Source organism: Ammospiza caudacuta, chromosome 5 (assembly GCF_027887145.1).
Source record: "Ammospiza caudacuta isolate bAmmCau1 chromosome 5, bAmmCau1.pri, whole genome shotgun sequence".
Taxonomy (NCBI): domain Eukaryota; kingdom Metazoa; phylum Chordata; class Aves; order Passeriformes; family Passerellidae; genus Ammospiza; species Ammospiza caudacuta.
The window spans coordinates 76,561,068-76,577,794 of record NC_080597.1 but is presented as its reverse complement, the minus strand read 5'-3'; the positions used below and the strand labels follow the sequence as shown (position 1 = coordinate 76,577,794).

General features: G+C 43.1%; 1 protein-coding gene across 2 annotated transcripts in view; it reads right to left on the bottom strand.

The window, feature by feature from the left end:
• The window catches only part of EXOC4 (exocyst complex component 4), a 371,202-nt gene that overhangs the window by 41,442 nt on the left and 313,033 nt on the right, over positions 1-16,727 (bottom strand). For both annotated transcript variants that reach the window (XM_058805259.1, XM_058805260.1), the window contains exon 14: positions 15,254-15,432. In XM_058805259.1, the coding sequence (XP_058661242.1) occupies positions 15,254-15,432 (179 nt within the window). The remainder of the gene's footprint in view (positions 1-15,253; positions 15,433-16,727) is intronic.

Below are 16,727 nucleotides of genomic sequence, written 5' to 3'. Positions count from 1 at the left end.
CTCAGTGGTTTAACAGCACCAGGAGCAAAATAAATCCAAAACTCTGCACCCTGAACCTGAGGAAGGAACCTCCAAAACGCTCAGGATTTGCACAGCATTCCCAATTTCCTCTCTGGGGGAAAGGAAAAGTTCACAGAGACATTTTACAGCTCTGCTGGGGGAAAATCCCTCCTCTTTGGGAGAGGGATGCAGCAAGAAACTCCTGCTGAATTTCCAGTTCGCAACTCCCTAAATTTGAATTTCTTCCTCCCTCCCCTCCAGAAGAGGTAACTCCAAAAAACACAGGGGAAAGGGAATTTGTCACGGGGTAAATGCTGGATTAAGCCTTTAGAGAGTCAGGGTTAACTCTCCTCTCTGCTGGGGATTTTCCTGGGGATCTCAGGCACCACTTTCCCTCTCAGTGCTTGAGTTCCCAGCAGGTAAAAAAGGCGGATAATGAGATTTTATCCATCACTGCCACTCCAGCAGTGTCTTCTGCTCCCACAGCTTTTAGCACCACAAGGAGATGATGCCACAAGGACACAAAATCGCTGCTGAAACACCTTCAAAAAGGAGAATATCTGATATTTCAAGGAAAAAGCTTTGGGTGAAGCCAAGCAGAATTAGAGATGTGATTATTTTTTAAAGGAGTGAGGTGTGAACTCAGATCCAACATCAAGGACTTATTTCAGTGGGATTTCTGCCAGGAAACCTCTGACTTCAACACCCGAAAAGCATGAAAAAGTTAATAATTTTTAAATATTTCACTATTTAGAAGCCACCTCTGTGTTAAGTCATGGTCTGTCCCTCTGGGTGAGGAAAATTTTGTGAGAGGACAGGAACGTCACCAAGGTGTCCATGCCCACCAAAAAGCCACTCCAAGGTACAGATCAGCCACCCCTTCTCCTAAATTGGTCCATTTGGGAATTCCAGGTCTCTAGGAAAGGATTGGAATGAGCCATTAAAGCTGGAGCTGGATTTTGATTCTCCCACAGTTCAGAGGGAGTCCTGCCAGGAAACCTCTGACTTCCACACCCAAAAAGGATGAAAAAATTAATAATTTTTAAATATTTCACTATTTAGAAGCCAGCTCGGTGTTAAACCATGGTCTGTCCCTGTGGGACAGAGTAAGGGAAAGGTGCTGCTGGTGAGGAAAATTTTGTGAGGGAATGTCACCAAGGAATGTCACCAAGGTGTCCATGCCCACCAAAAGGGGACTCCAGGGTACAGATCAGTCACTCCTTCTCCTAAATTGGTCCATTTGGGAATTCCAGGTCTCTAGGAAAGGATTGGAATGAGCCATAAAAGCTGGAGCTGGATTTTGATTCTCCCACAGGATTCATTCCAGAGTTACAGGAATTTAGAAATCAAAGCTGGATTTTGGGGTTGACACTTTCTCTGGGCTTCTTCTCTGAGCTGTGAATATTTGGGCCTCTTAGATATGAACAAATACCCCAAATATTCACCCAGATATTGCTGCTTTTTTACCTAAATTGTTCCCTTTTATAGGGTTTAAATCCAGGGAAATATAACACTCAGAGGAATGATTTCTCCCAGGACTCCCAAGATCATGGAATGGAAGGGAACCAAGAATGTTGGGAGGGAATTTTGAAGGCCATCACTCCAACCTTCAGGTATCTGGCACCTCACAGCTGAATCTGGGAAGTCAGCTGCTTAAATTGTCCAAAATTCCCAGCATTTTACTGGGAATTCACCTTTTACTGGGATCAGTGGCAAGGGTGTCAAAGGGACAGAGCTGCACTTGTAGGACAAACAGAAGTGAGGAGGAAACGAGCTCAGGGACAGCTGCTCATTAATTAATCTCCGAGCAGATTTCCACTAATGAGTCCTGTTCTCTAAGAGAAAAATTAGGGGTGTGCTGGAGGAAACTTAAGGAAGGGATTTCCCCTTGCAAAAGGTTCTGAGGAAGGGGAGAACTGCAAGGAAAAAAAAGCAGGAAAGGAGAAGGGGAAGAAATGCAAGGAAAAAAAGCAAGAAAGAAGAAAGGGAAGAAATGCAAGGAAAAAAAAGGAAGAAAGGGAAGAAATGCAAGGAAAACAAAAAGGAAGAAAGGGAAGAAATGCAAGGGAAAAAAAGGACGAAAGAAGAAAGGGAAGAACTGCAAGGAAAAAAAGGGAAAAAGGAGAAAGGGAATGGAAAAACTGCAAGGGAAAAAAAGGAAGAAATAAGAAAGTGAAGAACTGCAAGAAAAAAAAAGCAAGAAAGGAGAAAGGAAAGAAATGCAAGGAAAAAAAAAGAGGAAAGAAGAAAGAGAAGGGAAGAACTGCAAGGGAAAAAAGAAAGAAAGGAGAAATGGAAAGGAAGAACTGCAAAGAAAAAAGGCAAGAAAGAAGAAAAGGAAGAAATGCAAGGGAAAAAAAGGGAAGAAAGAAGAAAGGGAAGAACTGCAAGGGGAAAAAAGCAAGAAAGGAGAAAGGAAGAACTGCAGGGGAAAAAAGAAAGAAAGAAGAAAGGGAAGAACTGCAAGGAAAAAAAGCCCCAAGAAATAAGAAAGGAAGTGAAGAACTGCATGGAAAAATAAGAAAGAAAGAAGGAAAAGCAAAGCAAGAAGACAAAACCAAAGGGCCGGCACTCAGAACTTCCCATGTCCTTAAAATCCAAGTGCAGGAGAAGGGACAAAACTGGGAAAAAAAAGGAAAAAAAAGGCAAACAAAAGCATGCCGACCTTTGAGGTGGCAAGGGAGAGCTGCAGCCCCATCAGCTGGGTAAACACGAATGAGGAGCAGAGCCCAGGCTGTCAGCAGTGATAAAGAGCAGCCTAAACACTCTATTAGTTTTTCATTTGGGGAATTAATGTTTTTTACACACTCGGCGCTTAATGAATTGTCTCGTTAGCGCTGCCTGCCTGCCGAGCTCCTCGCCTGCCGCCGCTGCCGGGCATAAATTTCCCCAGGAAATTAGCGCTTTAAAAAAGGCAATAACTCCTCCAAAAAGTGGGTTTTCTGCAAAGATGCAGCCTTGGGAAAAAAGGATTATTGAGGGGGGAAGGAATCTGTTAAATAAAATAGAGGAGTAGCATAAGAGGTTCCAGCTCCATCCTACAACTCCTCCAAGCAAACTCAAGGTTTGGCTGATCCTCACTTTTCTTTAAGCACTTTGCAGTCTGGAAAGGGCATAAAAAACACTCAAAAACAATTGGTTCATTAAAAAACCTCCAAAAATCAGGTGTTTTTCACTAAAAATATGGGCTTTTTTCACATAAGGAAGCAAAATTGTGCAGGGAGAATGAAGAGCAGGATCCTGACACAGGATCAGGAACGGAGCTGATTTCACTATGGAAGGATTCCCTAAAAAAGTCCAGGATTTGCTCCTGAACTGGGAAAATTCCTCTGTTAATTTTTTCTGTTTTCAGTCATTTATGATGTAACTTTCCCAGATCTTGCCCTCCTCAGAATTATTATTTTCCTGGGCTGAATTGGATTATCTCAGAAAACAGAGAGGCAACATAAGAGGTTCGATCTCTATCCTACAGCTCCTCCTACCAAACTCAAGGTCTGCTTGATCCTCACTTTTCCTTAAGCACTTTGCAGTCTGGAAAAGGCATGAAAACCACCCAAAACCAATTGGGTCATTATAAAACCTCCAAAGATCAGGTGTTTTTCACTAAAAAGATGGGAAAAGAAGGAAGGAATTTGTGCAGGGAGAATGAAGAGCAGGATTCTAGCAGAGGATTAGGAAGTGATTTGGTTTCACTATGGAAAAATCTCCTAAAAATCATTTTGCTGGTTTTTTTCCCCCAACTGGGAAAATTCCTCTGTTAATTTTTCTGTTTTCAGTCATTTATGATGTAACTTTCCCAGAGCTTGCCCTTCTCAGAATTATTATTTCCTGGGCTGATTTTGATTATCTCAGAAGTGACTTGATTTTAAAAAGTCCTTTCAGCTTCTTCTTAGTTCTGGGAAGGATTGTTTTGCCTGTTTGTTGTTTCCTAATGTGCTTCACCAAATTTTCCTTAAAAACAAGGAAAATCACAGGTCAATGTGATTTTCTTTAATCTACAGCAATCCAAAACCTCAGCCCCCTTTTCCTCAGAGTCCTCCAGGATACTGAGCTGTACCTTCCCAAAAATGCCCTCAAAATTTCCCTGCAGGATTTCTCTGGGTCTCAGAGGGATGGATTTGCAAAAGAATCTTTAATCCCAGTCTGTTGGACTCAGTGGAACAGAAAGGAATAAAATTCCTGAAGTTAATCAGTGTCCTGGTGCTCAGGAGTAAAAATATAATGAAAATAAATACAGTGAAACAGATCCTTAGCAGTCATTTTTTGGAACAAAAATTGGATCATTATAGATAAAATTAATGATAATAAAAATTATATATATAATTATAGATAGAATTAATCAATTATAGATAGAATTAATAAATTATAGATGTAATTAATCAATTATAGATAAAAGGTTTTTTTTGAGGAAATTTTTTGTTTTGTTTTTAAGAGCTTGGTTTGCAAAGCAAGAGGAGCAGCCCAAAGGCCTGGAAGACAAAGACTGAACGAGTTTTGTCCAAGGGAATCCAGAGGAAGGTGGGGATGGGAACATCCATGGGAATGATGAAGAGTTCTCAAATTCAGGATGAAGAATGGGAAGGAAAAAGGGACGAGCACCAGGATGATCAGACTCAGCCTGATTTCTCCACAATTCCTGGTTATTTAAGAGTCATTCCCCCAAATCCCAGAGGGGGAAGGATCTTTCTTGCTTTTTTTTCCTTGCAGTTCTCCCCTTCCCTTTCTTGCTTTTTTCCCTTGCATTTTTTCCCTTTCTTCTTTCTTGCTTTTATTTCCTTGCAGTTCTTCCCTTTCTCCTTTCTTGCTCTTTTCCTTGCAGTTCTTCCTTTCTCCTTTCTTGTTATTTTTTCATTGCAGTTCTTCCTTTCTTGCTTTTTTTTTTCCTTGCAGTTCTTCCCTTCCCTTTCTTCTTTCTTGCCTTTTTTTCTTTGCAGTTCTTCCTTTCCATTTCTCCTTTCTTGCTTTTTTCCCCTGCAGTTCTTCCCTTTCTTCTTTCTTGCTTTTTTGCCTTGCAGTTCTCCCTTTCCCTTTCTCCTTTCTGGATTTTTTCCTTACAGTTCTTCCTTTCTTCTTTCTTGCCTTTTTTCCCTTGCAGTTCTCCCCTTGCCTTTCTTGCTATTTTTCCTTGCAGTTCTTCCGTTCCCTTTCTTCCTTCTTGCTTTTTTTTCCCCTTTCAGTTCTTCCTTTCTCCTTTCTTGCTTTTTTCCTTGCAGTTCTCTCCTTCCCTTTCTTGCTTTTTTTCCCCTTCAGTTCTCCCCTTCCCTTTCTTCTTTCTTGCTTTTTTCCCTTGCAGTTCTTCCTTTCTTCTTTCTTGCATTTTTTCCTTGCAGTTCTTCCCTTCCTTTTCTTGCATTTTTCTCCTTGAAGTTCTTCCCTTCCTTTTCTTCTTTCTTGCTTTTTTTTCCTTGCAGTTCTACCCTTCCCTTTCTTCTTTCTTCCTTTTTCCCCCTGCAGTTCTTCCCTTCCCTTTCTTGCTTTTATTTCCTTGCAGTTCTTCCCTTTCTCCTTTCTTGCTTTTTTCCTTGCAGTTCTTCCCTTCCCTTTTTCCTTTCTTGCTTTTTTCCCTTGCAGTTTTTCCCTTTCTTCTTTCTTGCTTTTTTTTTTCTTGCAGTTCTTCCCTTCCCTTTCTCCTTTCCTGCTTATCCCTTTTTCTTCCCTTTCTCCTTTCTTGCTTTTTTCCTTGCAGTTCTCCCCTTCCCTTTCTTGTTTTTTCCCCTTGCAGTTCTCCCCTTCTTCAGAACCTTTTGCAAGGGGAAATCCCTTCCTTGAGGTTCCTCCAGCACACCCCTCATTTTTCCCTGACACCCAACAGCGATGTCAAACCTTGGCTGTGATTTTGAGTCCCCATCCTGTTCAATAATAATTTCACCGATTATTTCACCCCCTCCAGACCAGAGGGAGGTGTCACCTCTGTCCCACCGAGGAGGAGCAGGGAGGAATTTCTGCTCCCCATCTTTGCCACCAGGGAATCAATTTTCCCCAGAAGAGATAACAGGATTTAAGTGGGATGAACTAACAGGAGTGGCCAGCAGGCTCCTCGGATTCATCCCCACAAAAACCCCTTTTCCTGGCATGTAAAACCCTTTGGAAAGCTTTGCTAATTGGGTCACTCATTTACATGAGCCTTCAGGGTGGGAGGAAGGAAGGACTCAATGAGAGTAATTAGTGTAACGATGATGGTGAGTTAAGAGCTGACCCCACCATCGATCCAGGCACGGATTCTCGGTGTCGTCTCCCACAACAATCCAGAAATGAGCAGCCAGGCCAGGGAAACAGAGTCTGAGCTGCTCATCCCATTAAATATTTGACGGGAATAAAAGCTGAGGCTGGGGAAGGCTGCGATCCATGGGAAAAGGTTCACTGCAGACATTCCAGAGGGGGAAAAAAGCTCTGGAAGGCACCAGGAGATCACTTTGGTGGGAAAACAGGGGGTTTTAGGGGACTGGGGACTGTGTGGTTTCAATCCCCGAGATCCAGCAAAGCAGAGCCATTTATAAGCTATGAAATTTTTGTGCCGAAATTCTAAAATAAACTAAAATAATGTCCTCGATCAAACCATAGTGAATCAAACCAGGCATTTTATCTCTGTGAAGTCAGCAGGACCCTGCTGGTCTTGAAGGTGTTTTAACACTTTGCTATCCCAATTTTTCCATGGTTTTGGCCCTCCAAAAGTCAACTCAGCCAAGAGGGATCCAGCTGGACTCTTGTCCTCTGCTGGAATTGCTCTGCTCAGTTCTTGGCTGCAGAATCCTGGAATGGTTTGGGTGGGAAGGGACCTTAAATCCCATCCAGTTCCAATCCCATGGGCCAGGACACCTCCCACTGTCCCAGGGGACTCCAAGCCCCAATGTCCAGCCTGGCCTTGGACATTGCAGGGATGCAGGGGCAGCCCCAGCTGCTCTGGCAATTCCAGAGCAATTCCTAATTCCCAATATCCCATCCATCCCTGCCCTTGGTGCCTTAGGTTTTATTTAGTTTTTATATTTTTCATAGTTTTTATATTTATATTCTGAGCTGCTTTAGTGTGTGGGTCTGAGTTTCACATTCAGGGATGGTGAGCTGTGTGCACAGAGCAGGGAGACAAAACAATTCCTGCTCCAGCTGGGCACCAAGGACAAATGCCCCAAATCTCAGCCCAGGAGCACAAACCCCGTGGGCTGGAGAGAGAAAAACAAGCAGGGTGGGACTGCCTGGGCTAAAGCTGCAATGGGACAATGAACTGCAAGGTGCAAATGGAGCAGAGCTGATCCCAGGGACAGACCCCGGCAGCGCTCGTGCATTTTGGGGCCGTTTTGGGTCATCTTGGGTGCAGCCCTGGCTGGGCTCTGGTGCTGCCCAAGGTGCAGCCATGGAGGAGATGCTGTGAATGAATCCCTGCTTTACTCTGGAACTCTGCCCAGCCTCTGCTCCAGCTCAGCCTCCACAAGGCATCACCCTCCGGCACTGGGAGCCATTCCCTGTGTGCTGTCCCTCCATCCCTTGTCCCCAGTCCCTCTCTGGCTCTCCTGGAGCCCCTGCAGGCCCTGCCAGGGGCTCTGAGCTCTCCCAGCTGTTTGCAGCAGCTTTGCTAGGTCCGAGTACATTTGCAGTTCTATCCAAGCTATAAATGGTGATTAATTAGCAGCTGATCACCCCTGGTTTGGTTTGGACCTGACAGACCCCATTTCACTCTGGGTGAGGGTGGCAGAGCTCCCTGTCCTTGCTCAAGGCCATTCCCACCCAGGAGACCAGACAGGGACCCCATTCCTTCATCAAACACCACCCCAAGCTCACTGAGGATGTGCTGGGGTTTGGAGCAGCCTGTGGAGAACATCTGGGAATCTCTGAGCATCCCAGATGCTGTGAGATGGACAAAAAGATCTGTGCACACCAGCCATGGCCAAGCAGATAAAATGCCCCAAAAGAGCTTTTCCTCCTTTTTCTCTGCTTTTCTTCAGAGCCAACGAGATCTGAGTGACTTTGCCCACCACCAGCAGCTCCCAGGCTAGGTTGATTCCTGTCATTTATGGGGGAATGATCCCACAAAAGAGGTTCAGAGCACCTGGAAGGGCAGCTGGGCAGGATTTGTGCTCTTCCAGAAGAGCCCCAACTGCTCAGGCAGAGGGAAAGAAGAAATATTGGAAAATAAGGCTATTTATGAAGCTTAAATAAAAAGCTGGCACTTAGATGAAGTCATATTGAAGCAGCAGATATTCACCAGATAATCAGAGCACTCAAGGTTTACCTTGTTAATTTAATGGCAGATGGTTTGCATTTGATAGAAATGTGCAGCTTTTTCTGCTTTAGACAGGAATTTACTTTTGTTGCAGTAACAAAGCCACAGCATTCACCAAGTCCTTCCTCTGCCCCAGAGCACACCCGTGTTGATCATCTTTAATCTGGCTTTCAAATAAGGTTTTCTATTAATATATCTTTAAAAAAAATATTCTCCATGAGCAATCTATACAGCAAGATCTGCTACAAGTTCAGTGACAGGGACAAAAAAAAAAAATCAGCTGCAGCTTGAGAGAAATAGAGCCCCATTTAGAGCTGAATTCAGTTCATTAGGGGGTTAAACACAAAGCTCAGCGCTGCTGGGGGGCCTGGCTGGGAAATGAGAGGCAGCAATTTCCCCTCCATTTGTGCTGAAACCCCTCTGCACCTCTCTGGAGGGGCCTGAGAGTGACTTTAAGTGACAGCTCAGGGTGGCAGGAAAGGGCTCAGTGTCCATTTCCAAGGGGCAGGGTGCTCCTCTCAGCCATCAGAGCCCTCTCCAGGCTCAGGAACCAAACCAGAGGCTGATGATCCTCCTGGGACAGAGTGGCCCAGGATGCTCTAAAGGCCCTCAGCAAGCTCTGAAAAGCATCTTGAGACCTGTGGCTGGAAAATGAGATGCAAATGCTCACTGTTATCATTAATAAAAGCAGGCAGTGGTAGAGAAATGCAGGGTTTTGGTTAAAAGCTGTAAAAAACCTCATTTTTTTTCCTCTCTTGTTTTTCATCAAAGTCGTAGCTCACCCAAAGTGGGACTGTGGGGGAAGCACTGCCCATCTGCAGAGGGAAAATATCTTCCACACCCACCTGGAATTTGGGGAATTTTAGGAGAAAATACCTGCTGTGGACAGAGGATACAGCAGTGAAGAGGCTGAATGGGCTCAGGGTGGGCTCCTGAAGGGATTTTCTCTTTGGGGAGAAGGTAATGACAGGACAGGAGGGCCCTCCTCAGGCCAATGAGTGTTTTTCCAGTTAGAACTGGAACTGCTCTAATGGCCCTCAGCAAGCTCTGAAAAGCATCTTGAGACCTGTGGCTGGAAATTGAGATGCAAATGCTCAGTGTTATCGTTCATCAAGCCAGGAAGTGGCAGAGAAATGCAGGATTTTGTTTAAAAGCTGTAGGAAACTTCATTTTTTTTCCTCTCCTGCTTTGGATTGAAGTTGTAGCACACCCAGACTGGGACTATGCCCATCTGCAGAGGGAAAAGGGAAAATATCTCCCACATCCACTTGGAAATTGGGAATTTGAGGGGAAAATACTTGCTGTGGACAGAGGATACAGCAGTGAAGAGACTGAATGGGCTCAGGGTGGGCTCCTGAAGAGATTTTCTCTTTGGGGAGAAGGTAATGACAGGACAGGAAGTCCTCTCCTCACACCAATGGCTGTTTTTCCAGTTAGAACTGGAAATGCACTAAAATGCTGCTGTTACTCTTTAAGGATGACCCAGGCAAGGCCCACAGAGAGAAAGTGGACACGACATACTGGGCAGATAAAGATTTCTCCACACAGAGGAGGTGAACACGACACACTGAGCAGATAAAGATTTCTCCACACAAAGGGCCTGAGGGAAGGGCAGCTCCTGAGCTGTGACAGCCATGGACAATCGGCACAAATGTAAAAAATTTAATTCCAATGAATTTTCTGGAAGAGAAAGACTGGAAGAGGTTTTAGAGTGACTTCTGTGAGCCAGAGAGAAGTCTGAGAAGAGGATCCATGTTTGATAGGAGGATCCATGTTTGATAAGAGGACCCATGTTTAATAAGAGGATCCATGTTTGGTAAGAGGATCCATGCTTGAGAAGACGATCCTTGCTTGATAAGAGGATCCATGTTTGATAACAGGATCCATGTTTGGTAAAAGGATCCATGCTTGAGAAGAGGACCCATGTTTGATAGGAGGATCCATATTTCATAAGAGGATCCATGTTTGATAAGAGGATCCATGTTTAATAGGAGGATCCATATTTACCCTTGAAAGAATTTCCTGCCCAGGTCACTGACACAGAACCCAAGACAGACAGAAGGATAAATCAGAGAAACTGCAACTGCCTGTTCAATGAGCACCTTGTTTGTCTCCTGTGACCAATGAGTGAAGTGCAAACTGATGAGTTGTAAGAATGTATAAAAAGCATTATGCTGGAATAAAAACAGTTTGAAACCTTCTGGAAATGGAGTCTGTTGCTTTGTGTTGTGACCTTCTCAACTGTGACAAAAACAATCCTGATTTAGCTGAGCTGGAGGAGCTCAGGGCCTGCAGGGGCTCCAGCAGAGCTGCAGAGGGACTGGGGACAAGGCCTGCAGGGACAGCACACAGGGAATGGCTCCCACTGCCAGAGGGCAGCCATGGGTGGCATCTTGGCAATGAGGAATTCCTGCCTGGGCTGGCATTGCCACAGCAGCTGGGGCTGCCCCTGATCCCTGCAGTGCCCAAGGCCAGAGTTTGGAGCCCCCTGGGACAGTGGGAGGTGCCCCTGCCATGGATGGGGTGGCACTGGATGGGATTTAAGGTCCCTTCCCACCTAACCCATTCCAAAGCAATTCCAAACTCTAATTTTAAGCCTGTCAGTCATTGTCTGATGATCACAGCAATCTGAAGTCAGGAGGTGCCAAGAATTTAAAGGGCAGCTCCAGCTCCAGAAGCCAACAGCTCATCTTTCATCCTCCTCCCCACAAACAAGCAATGGTCTTAAAAATGTTCAAAATCTTTAAAAAGATTGCCCCAACTCCTTCATGGCTCGCAATAATTCCTTCTCTAAAATATTCAGGGAAGCTCAGGAGGGTGAAGCTCCACAAAGGAAAAGGATGAGGTTGTGCTCTGTCTGCAGCACAGAAGATGAGGAGGGGAAACCCAGCTTCCATTTTCCTATAAACCCCTTTAAAAGTGACTCAATTCCCTCAGCAAATTCACCTTCTCCAGCAGCTTTAATCCTTAAATGGTTATTGTTAAAAAGGAGTTTGCATTCCCTCAAAAGACAAGAGCAGAGGGAAATGACTTTGTCATATCTGACTGGTTTGGGAAATAAAAAATCCAATTCTGAGGGGGAGCAGATAAGGGCAGAGCCATGGAAGAGCCATCAGCTGAGCAAACACCACATAATGAACAGAGCAGAGACTGCCCAGAGAGATAAAACTCTCCAGGAGCAAGGCTGGGTTTAAATGAGGGATAATTGTGGCACGTCCACAGCCAAAGATTATGGAATTTTCATCTCTGGGAAGGGGCCTTTGACAGCCTCACCCCAAAGCCACTGTAGGATTGCCCAAAATCAGAGCTGCCCAGCTCCACCTTGTGCTTTCTGGATGTTCAGAGCTGTTTCTGAGGGAATTTATTATTTATAATTTTTTAAAGTTATATTATATTATATTATATTATATTATATTATATTATATTATATTATATTATATTATATTATATTATATCCTAAATATAATTTTATGCATAAAATATAAATTTATATTATATATTATTTAAGATATATAAATTTTATAAATATAATCGATATAATTTATATATTTCATAAAATATATAAATATTTCATAATTAAAGATAAAAATATAATATATAATAGAAATACAAAATATATATACAAATACATAAAATATTATTAAATATGTAAATATATATTTATATATGAATAAAAATATATAATATATTATATATTATATATTATATATTATATATTATATATTATATATTATATATAATTTATATATTTTATAAAATATATAAATATTTAATAATTAAAGATAAAAATATAATATATAATAGAAATACAAAATATATATACAAATACATAACATATTATTAAATATATAAATAGATATTTATATATGAATAAATATACATAATATATAATACATAATACACAATATATAATATATACTATATAATATATAGTATATACTATATTATATAATATATATTATATAGAATATATAATATAGAATAGATATTCATATAATATACATGAACATACAAAATACACCAATATATAAGGATAAAATATATAAATATATAATAAAATATATTTATTATTTGTTGGCATCCAAGGAAGCTTTGCTGGAAAATCTGCTGCCTTCCCCCAGGAGCCACCACCTCCACGTGGGCTTGTTGAGATCAGGGAATTTCTGGCATTGCACCAAAATTTCAGGTCCTGATCACTCCCTGAACACTTGGGTGATGCCCTGAGTGGGAGCAGGACTGAATCTCAACTTGTTGGGGCAGAGAAGAGAAACAATAAAGGATGAAAATTTCATTTATAAGCAGGAGGTCGTGACAGCCTCTGTCATTTCCTACCCCTGCCCCTTCTTCCCCTGGTTCCTGACACCCTGGATTTGTGCACAGACATTTTAGGATGAAGTTATTACAAAGGAAGATGAATTTTTATTGTCAGGAGGTGCTGCCTAGTGAAATATTACACTTTGTGCTTTTATGTTTATTCACCACCGTGTGGAACGTCCTCTCCGAGGCCTCAAAGTCATGCTGGTGCCCTTTAATAGCTGGGAAATATTGATTTATTAAAAAACCTGAGTTCCAACCAGACCTCAAATTATAAATGATGTTTTATTTTAACAGCTCTGACTGTTCGAACATAAATCCTCAGCCCCAAGTAACTAAATAAATATTTGGCTACTGAACTTTGATAGCATTTCCCACTGGGTTTTGTTTAATTTTGTTATTTGTTTAATAACAAAAAAAAAGCTACAACAGAGCAAATGTTGTCACCCAGGTATGGAGAAGTCAAAGTATGGGTTACAGGAATATTAGGGACAATACAGGAGTTGGGACAATCTTTTTAAAGATTTTTAACATTTTAAAGACCATTGCTTGTTTGTAGGGAGGAAGATGAAAGATGAGCTGGACTAATTTGGGTTTTAATTGTATAACCTTAATTTTCCTTCTGAATCCAATGGATCTGATGAGGGAAAGCTGAGTGAGGAGTTCCAAGTCCAGCTCGAGAGCAGAGTTAGAAGCCACAGGAAGGATTTCAGTCACCCAGAGAGGTTCTACTGCCAAGAATGATTTAATGGACAATAAAACACCATGAATTTGTTCAGCACCAGCAAATTTCCCTTGTGAAATTCCCAGAAAAAAAAAGTTCGAGATGACTTTCAATTCCAAGCTCCCAGGAGAGCTCAGCCCTCAATCCTGGGCATCTTCCCTCAGGATTCTGCTCCAAATTTCCAAACCAAACTGCAGAAATTCCAGCAATTCCCCTGAGTATCCTCACACATTCCCCTGAGTCCCGGGCTCCCCTCGAGCTGTGTGGGTTTTTTACTCCACGATTTTCCTTTTCCCATTGCACCCCCTGAGACAGCAGTCAAACACACAGGATTTCATTCCAGGGATGCTGGGCAGGAGGAAGAGCTCAAAGCAAGACAAAGCTGTTGGAATTTTGAAATTTGCTGAGAACTGGAGATTTCTGTGCTGCCAGCACTGACCCCCAGAGAACCCTGCACTGAGCTGAGGCCTGGAGAAGCTTCCAGAATGGAATGATGGAACTGGGACTGTGGGTGTGCAGTTTGAACAGGAGTGTGTGAGATCACAGGGTGGGAAACCCAGAGTTTAAGGGTTTAGAATGCAGTAATGGATATAGAGCAAGGAGGAGATTTTGGGGCAGTGCTGGTCCTTCTTCTTCACCTTCTTCTCCAGGGGTTTGGGTGGTTTTGTGTCATTGGATAAAAAAGTCCCCATTGCAGGGCATGGGTGGTTGGTTATTGGGTTAAAAGTGAAAATAATTTAGGTGTCATTTATTAAAAGGCCTTGTAGAGAGAGAGATGGGGCTCTATTTTTAGTTTGTTATTGAAGTGCTGCAGAACTCAGGGTTTGTGAGACTATGACAGATAACCACTGATAAACATCTGAGTCCCAACAAGAAATACCATCACACACATTTAACCCCAACCTTGGCAAAAAGAAGATAAGCTCAACAACCTGCTGTCCCTCAATTCCTAATTATCCCAAAGGCAATCAGCAATTAACTCCTTGGAACCCTGGCTGCTGAGAATTGGACATTTCTGTGCTGCAGGCACTGACCCCCAGAGAACCCTGCACTGAGCTGAGGCCTGGAGAAGCTTCCAGAATGGAATGATGGAACTGGGACTGTGGGTGTGCAGTTTGAACAGGAGTGTGTGAGATCACAGGCTGGGAAACCCAGAGTTTGACCTTCAGAGGAAAACTCCCCCCTTGTGCAGGATCCCTGCTGCAGCAGAGCCACAGCTGGCACTGCAGGAGGGCTGAGCCCCCCTGGCATGGGGCTGGGACACCCCCTGGCACACAGGGGGCAGGGACTGCTCTGACTCTGGCAGGGATTTTTTTCCTTTTTTGTACTATTGCATTTGTATTTTTGATTTTCTTAGTAAAGAACTTTCCTATTCCCATACCTTTTCCTAGTAAAGCACTATTCCCATTCCCATATATTTCCCTAGTAAAGAACTGTTATTCCTACTCCCATATCTTTCCCTGAGAGCCCCTTAACTTCAAAATTACAATAATTCAGAGGGAGGGGGTTTATTTACATTCTCCATTTCAGGAGAGGCTCCTGCCTTCCTCAGCAGACACCTGGCTTTCCAAACCAGGACAGACTGCCACCAATACTGACCCACAGGGTGACAGGTAATTTCTGACTCTGTCAGTGGGTTTTTTTGTACTATTATATTTGTATTTTAATTTTCCTAGTAACCTCTTATTCCCATTCCCATATCTTTGCCTGAGAGCCCCTTAACTTCAAAATTACAATAATTCACAGGGAAGGGGTTTGCATTTCCCATTTCAGGGGAGGCTCCTGCCTCCCTCAGCAGACACCTGGCTTTCCAAACCCAGACAGCAATGACGGCCCTGGAGCCCTCCCAGTGCCCCCAGAGGAACAAACAGACGAAGCTGCTTCACTTTCTCCTTCTCTCTAACACAGACCTGTTCGTGGAGCAGGAACAAAACCTGCTCAAACCCTGAATTTCTGCTGTCCCCATGCCCAGGCAGAGGTTTCCCATGGGATTTACTCACTCTGGGCTGCAGAGAGGCTGGAGAAAGCTGCCTTGGTGCGTGCTGCCAGCCACTCCAGGCTCTCGTGCAGGTTGGCCAAGGCTTTGAGGTCGCTGACGTCCCGCAGGATCTCCTGCTGAGGGATCAGTTTGTCTCCCAAATTCCCGATCAAAACTTCGGATTCCTTGCCAAATGCAGCCCTGAAATGGAAAGTGTTGGGAAGGATGAAAGTTTGACAAGAAGGTCTCACAGATATGTTTGCTTAGCAGAAAGATTTTTAAATGTAGAGTCTGATGGAGGAATAGAGATGGAAGCAAGTTTTGATCTAGAAGGAAAGAATTGCTGAGCCAGTCTCACTGGATAACCAAGGAGGCAAAGGGTGTGTTAGTTAGAAGGGTTTTTATGGCTTAGAGCAAAGGATAAACCCACCCCAAACAAGAAGATGTTTTCACTAAGCACAAAGAGAGCACAGGCAAACAAGGCAGCAAAGTTGCAAGTAGAAAAAAGGTCTCAGAATTTTCCACTGCAAGAAAACTGAAAACCAACTTCTAGCTGAAACTGTAATGCACTGACTTTGAGTGACTGGAGAACAGTAACATGAATATGGTAATTACAGTAGTTATGATGGGCTGTAGATAACAGTTCAGGAATAGATTGGTTCTACTGCATGAAGGTGCTCAGCAAAGAAAAGTCTGTAATGCATTGTGACCAAAACCAAAGGGGCTCCAGGCCTGCCTGCAGCTGGAGCTGACAGCTGTGGGCACAGCTCTGTCACCCACCCTGGGCTGCTGTGACACCTTGGATACAATAAACTGCATTTTGGATGCAATAAACTGCATTTTGGAGAGCCCCTGGAGTCCCACATCTCTCATTTCAGGCTCTTACAGGAAAGCAAAGCCCCTCTGAGGAATGTGAATCAATTTGTCTCCCAAATTCCCAATCAAAACTTCAGATTCTTTGCCAAAAGCAGCCCTGAAATGGAAAGCAAACCCCCCCTCCCCGAGGAATGTGGAATCAGGGACAGCAGGAGAATCTTTTCTGTTATCAGTCTTGGAAGTGAAGCGTCACCATGATATTTTCTGAAAAATCCCTTTGCCCAGGATTTTCTCCTGGGAAGCTGAGAGGCCTCAGAGAAAAAGGAAAACAATATTCTCTCATTTGCTTCTCCTGTGTTTTGCTGCTTTGGAATGTGGTTGGAGATTGTTTATCCAACAGGTGATTGTTTCATTGGTTTCATGGGAATTGTTTTAATTAATGGCCAATCAGGACCAAGCTGTGTTGGGACTCTGGAAGGAGTCAGGAGTTTTCATTGTTATCTTTTAGCCTTCTGTCTGTAACCTTTCTGTATTCTTTAGTATAGTATAGTATTCTTTAATATAATATATAACATAAAATAATAAATTAGTCTTCTGAGAACACGGAGTCAGATTCACTCATTCCTTCTCTGTCCTGGGGACCCAGTAAATATCACAGTGAAAGGTATGTTTTGAGATGA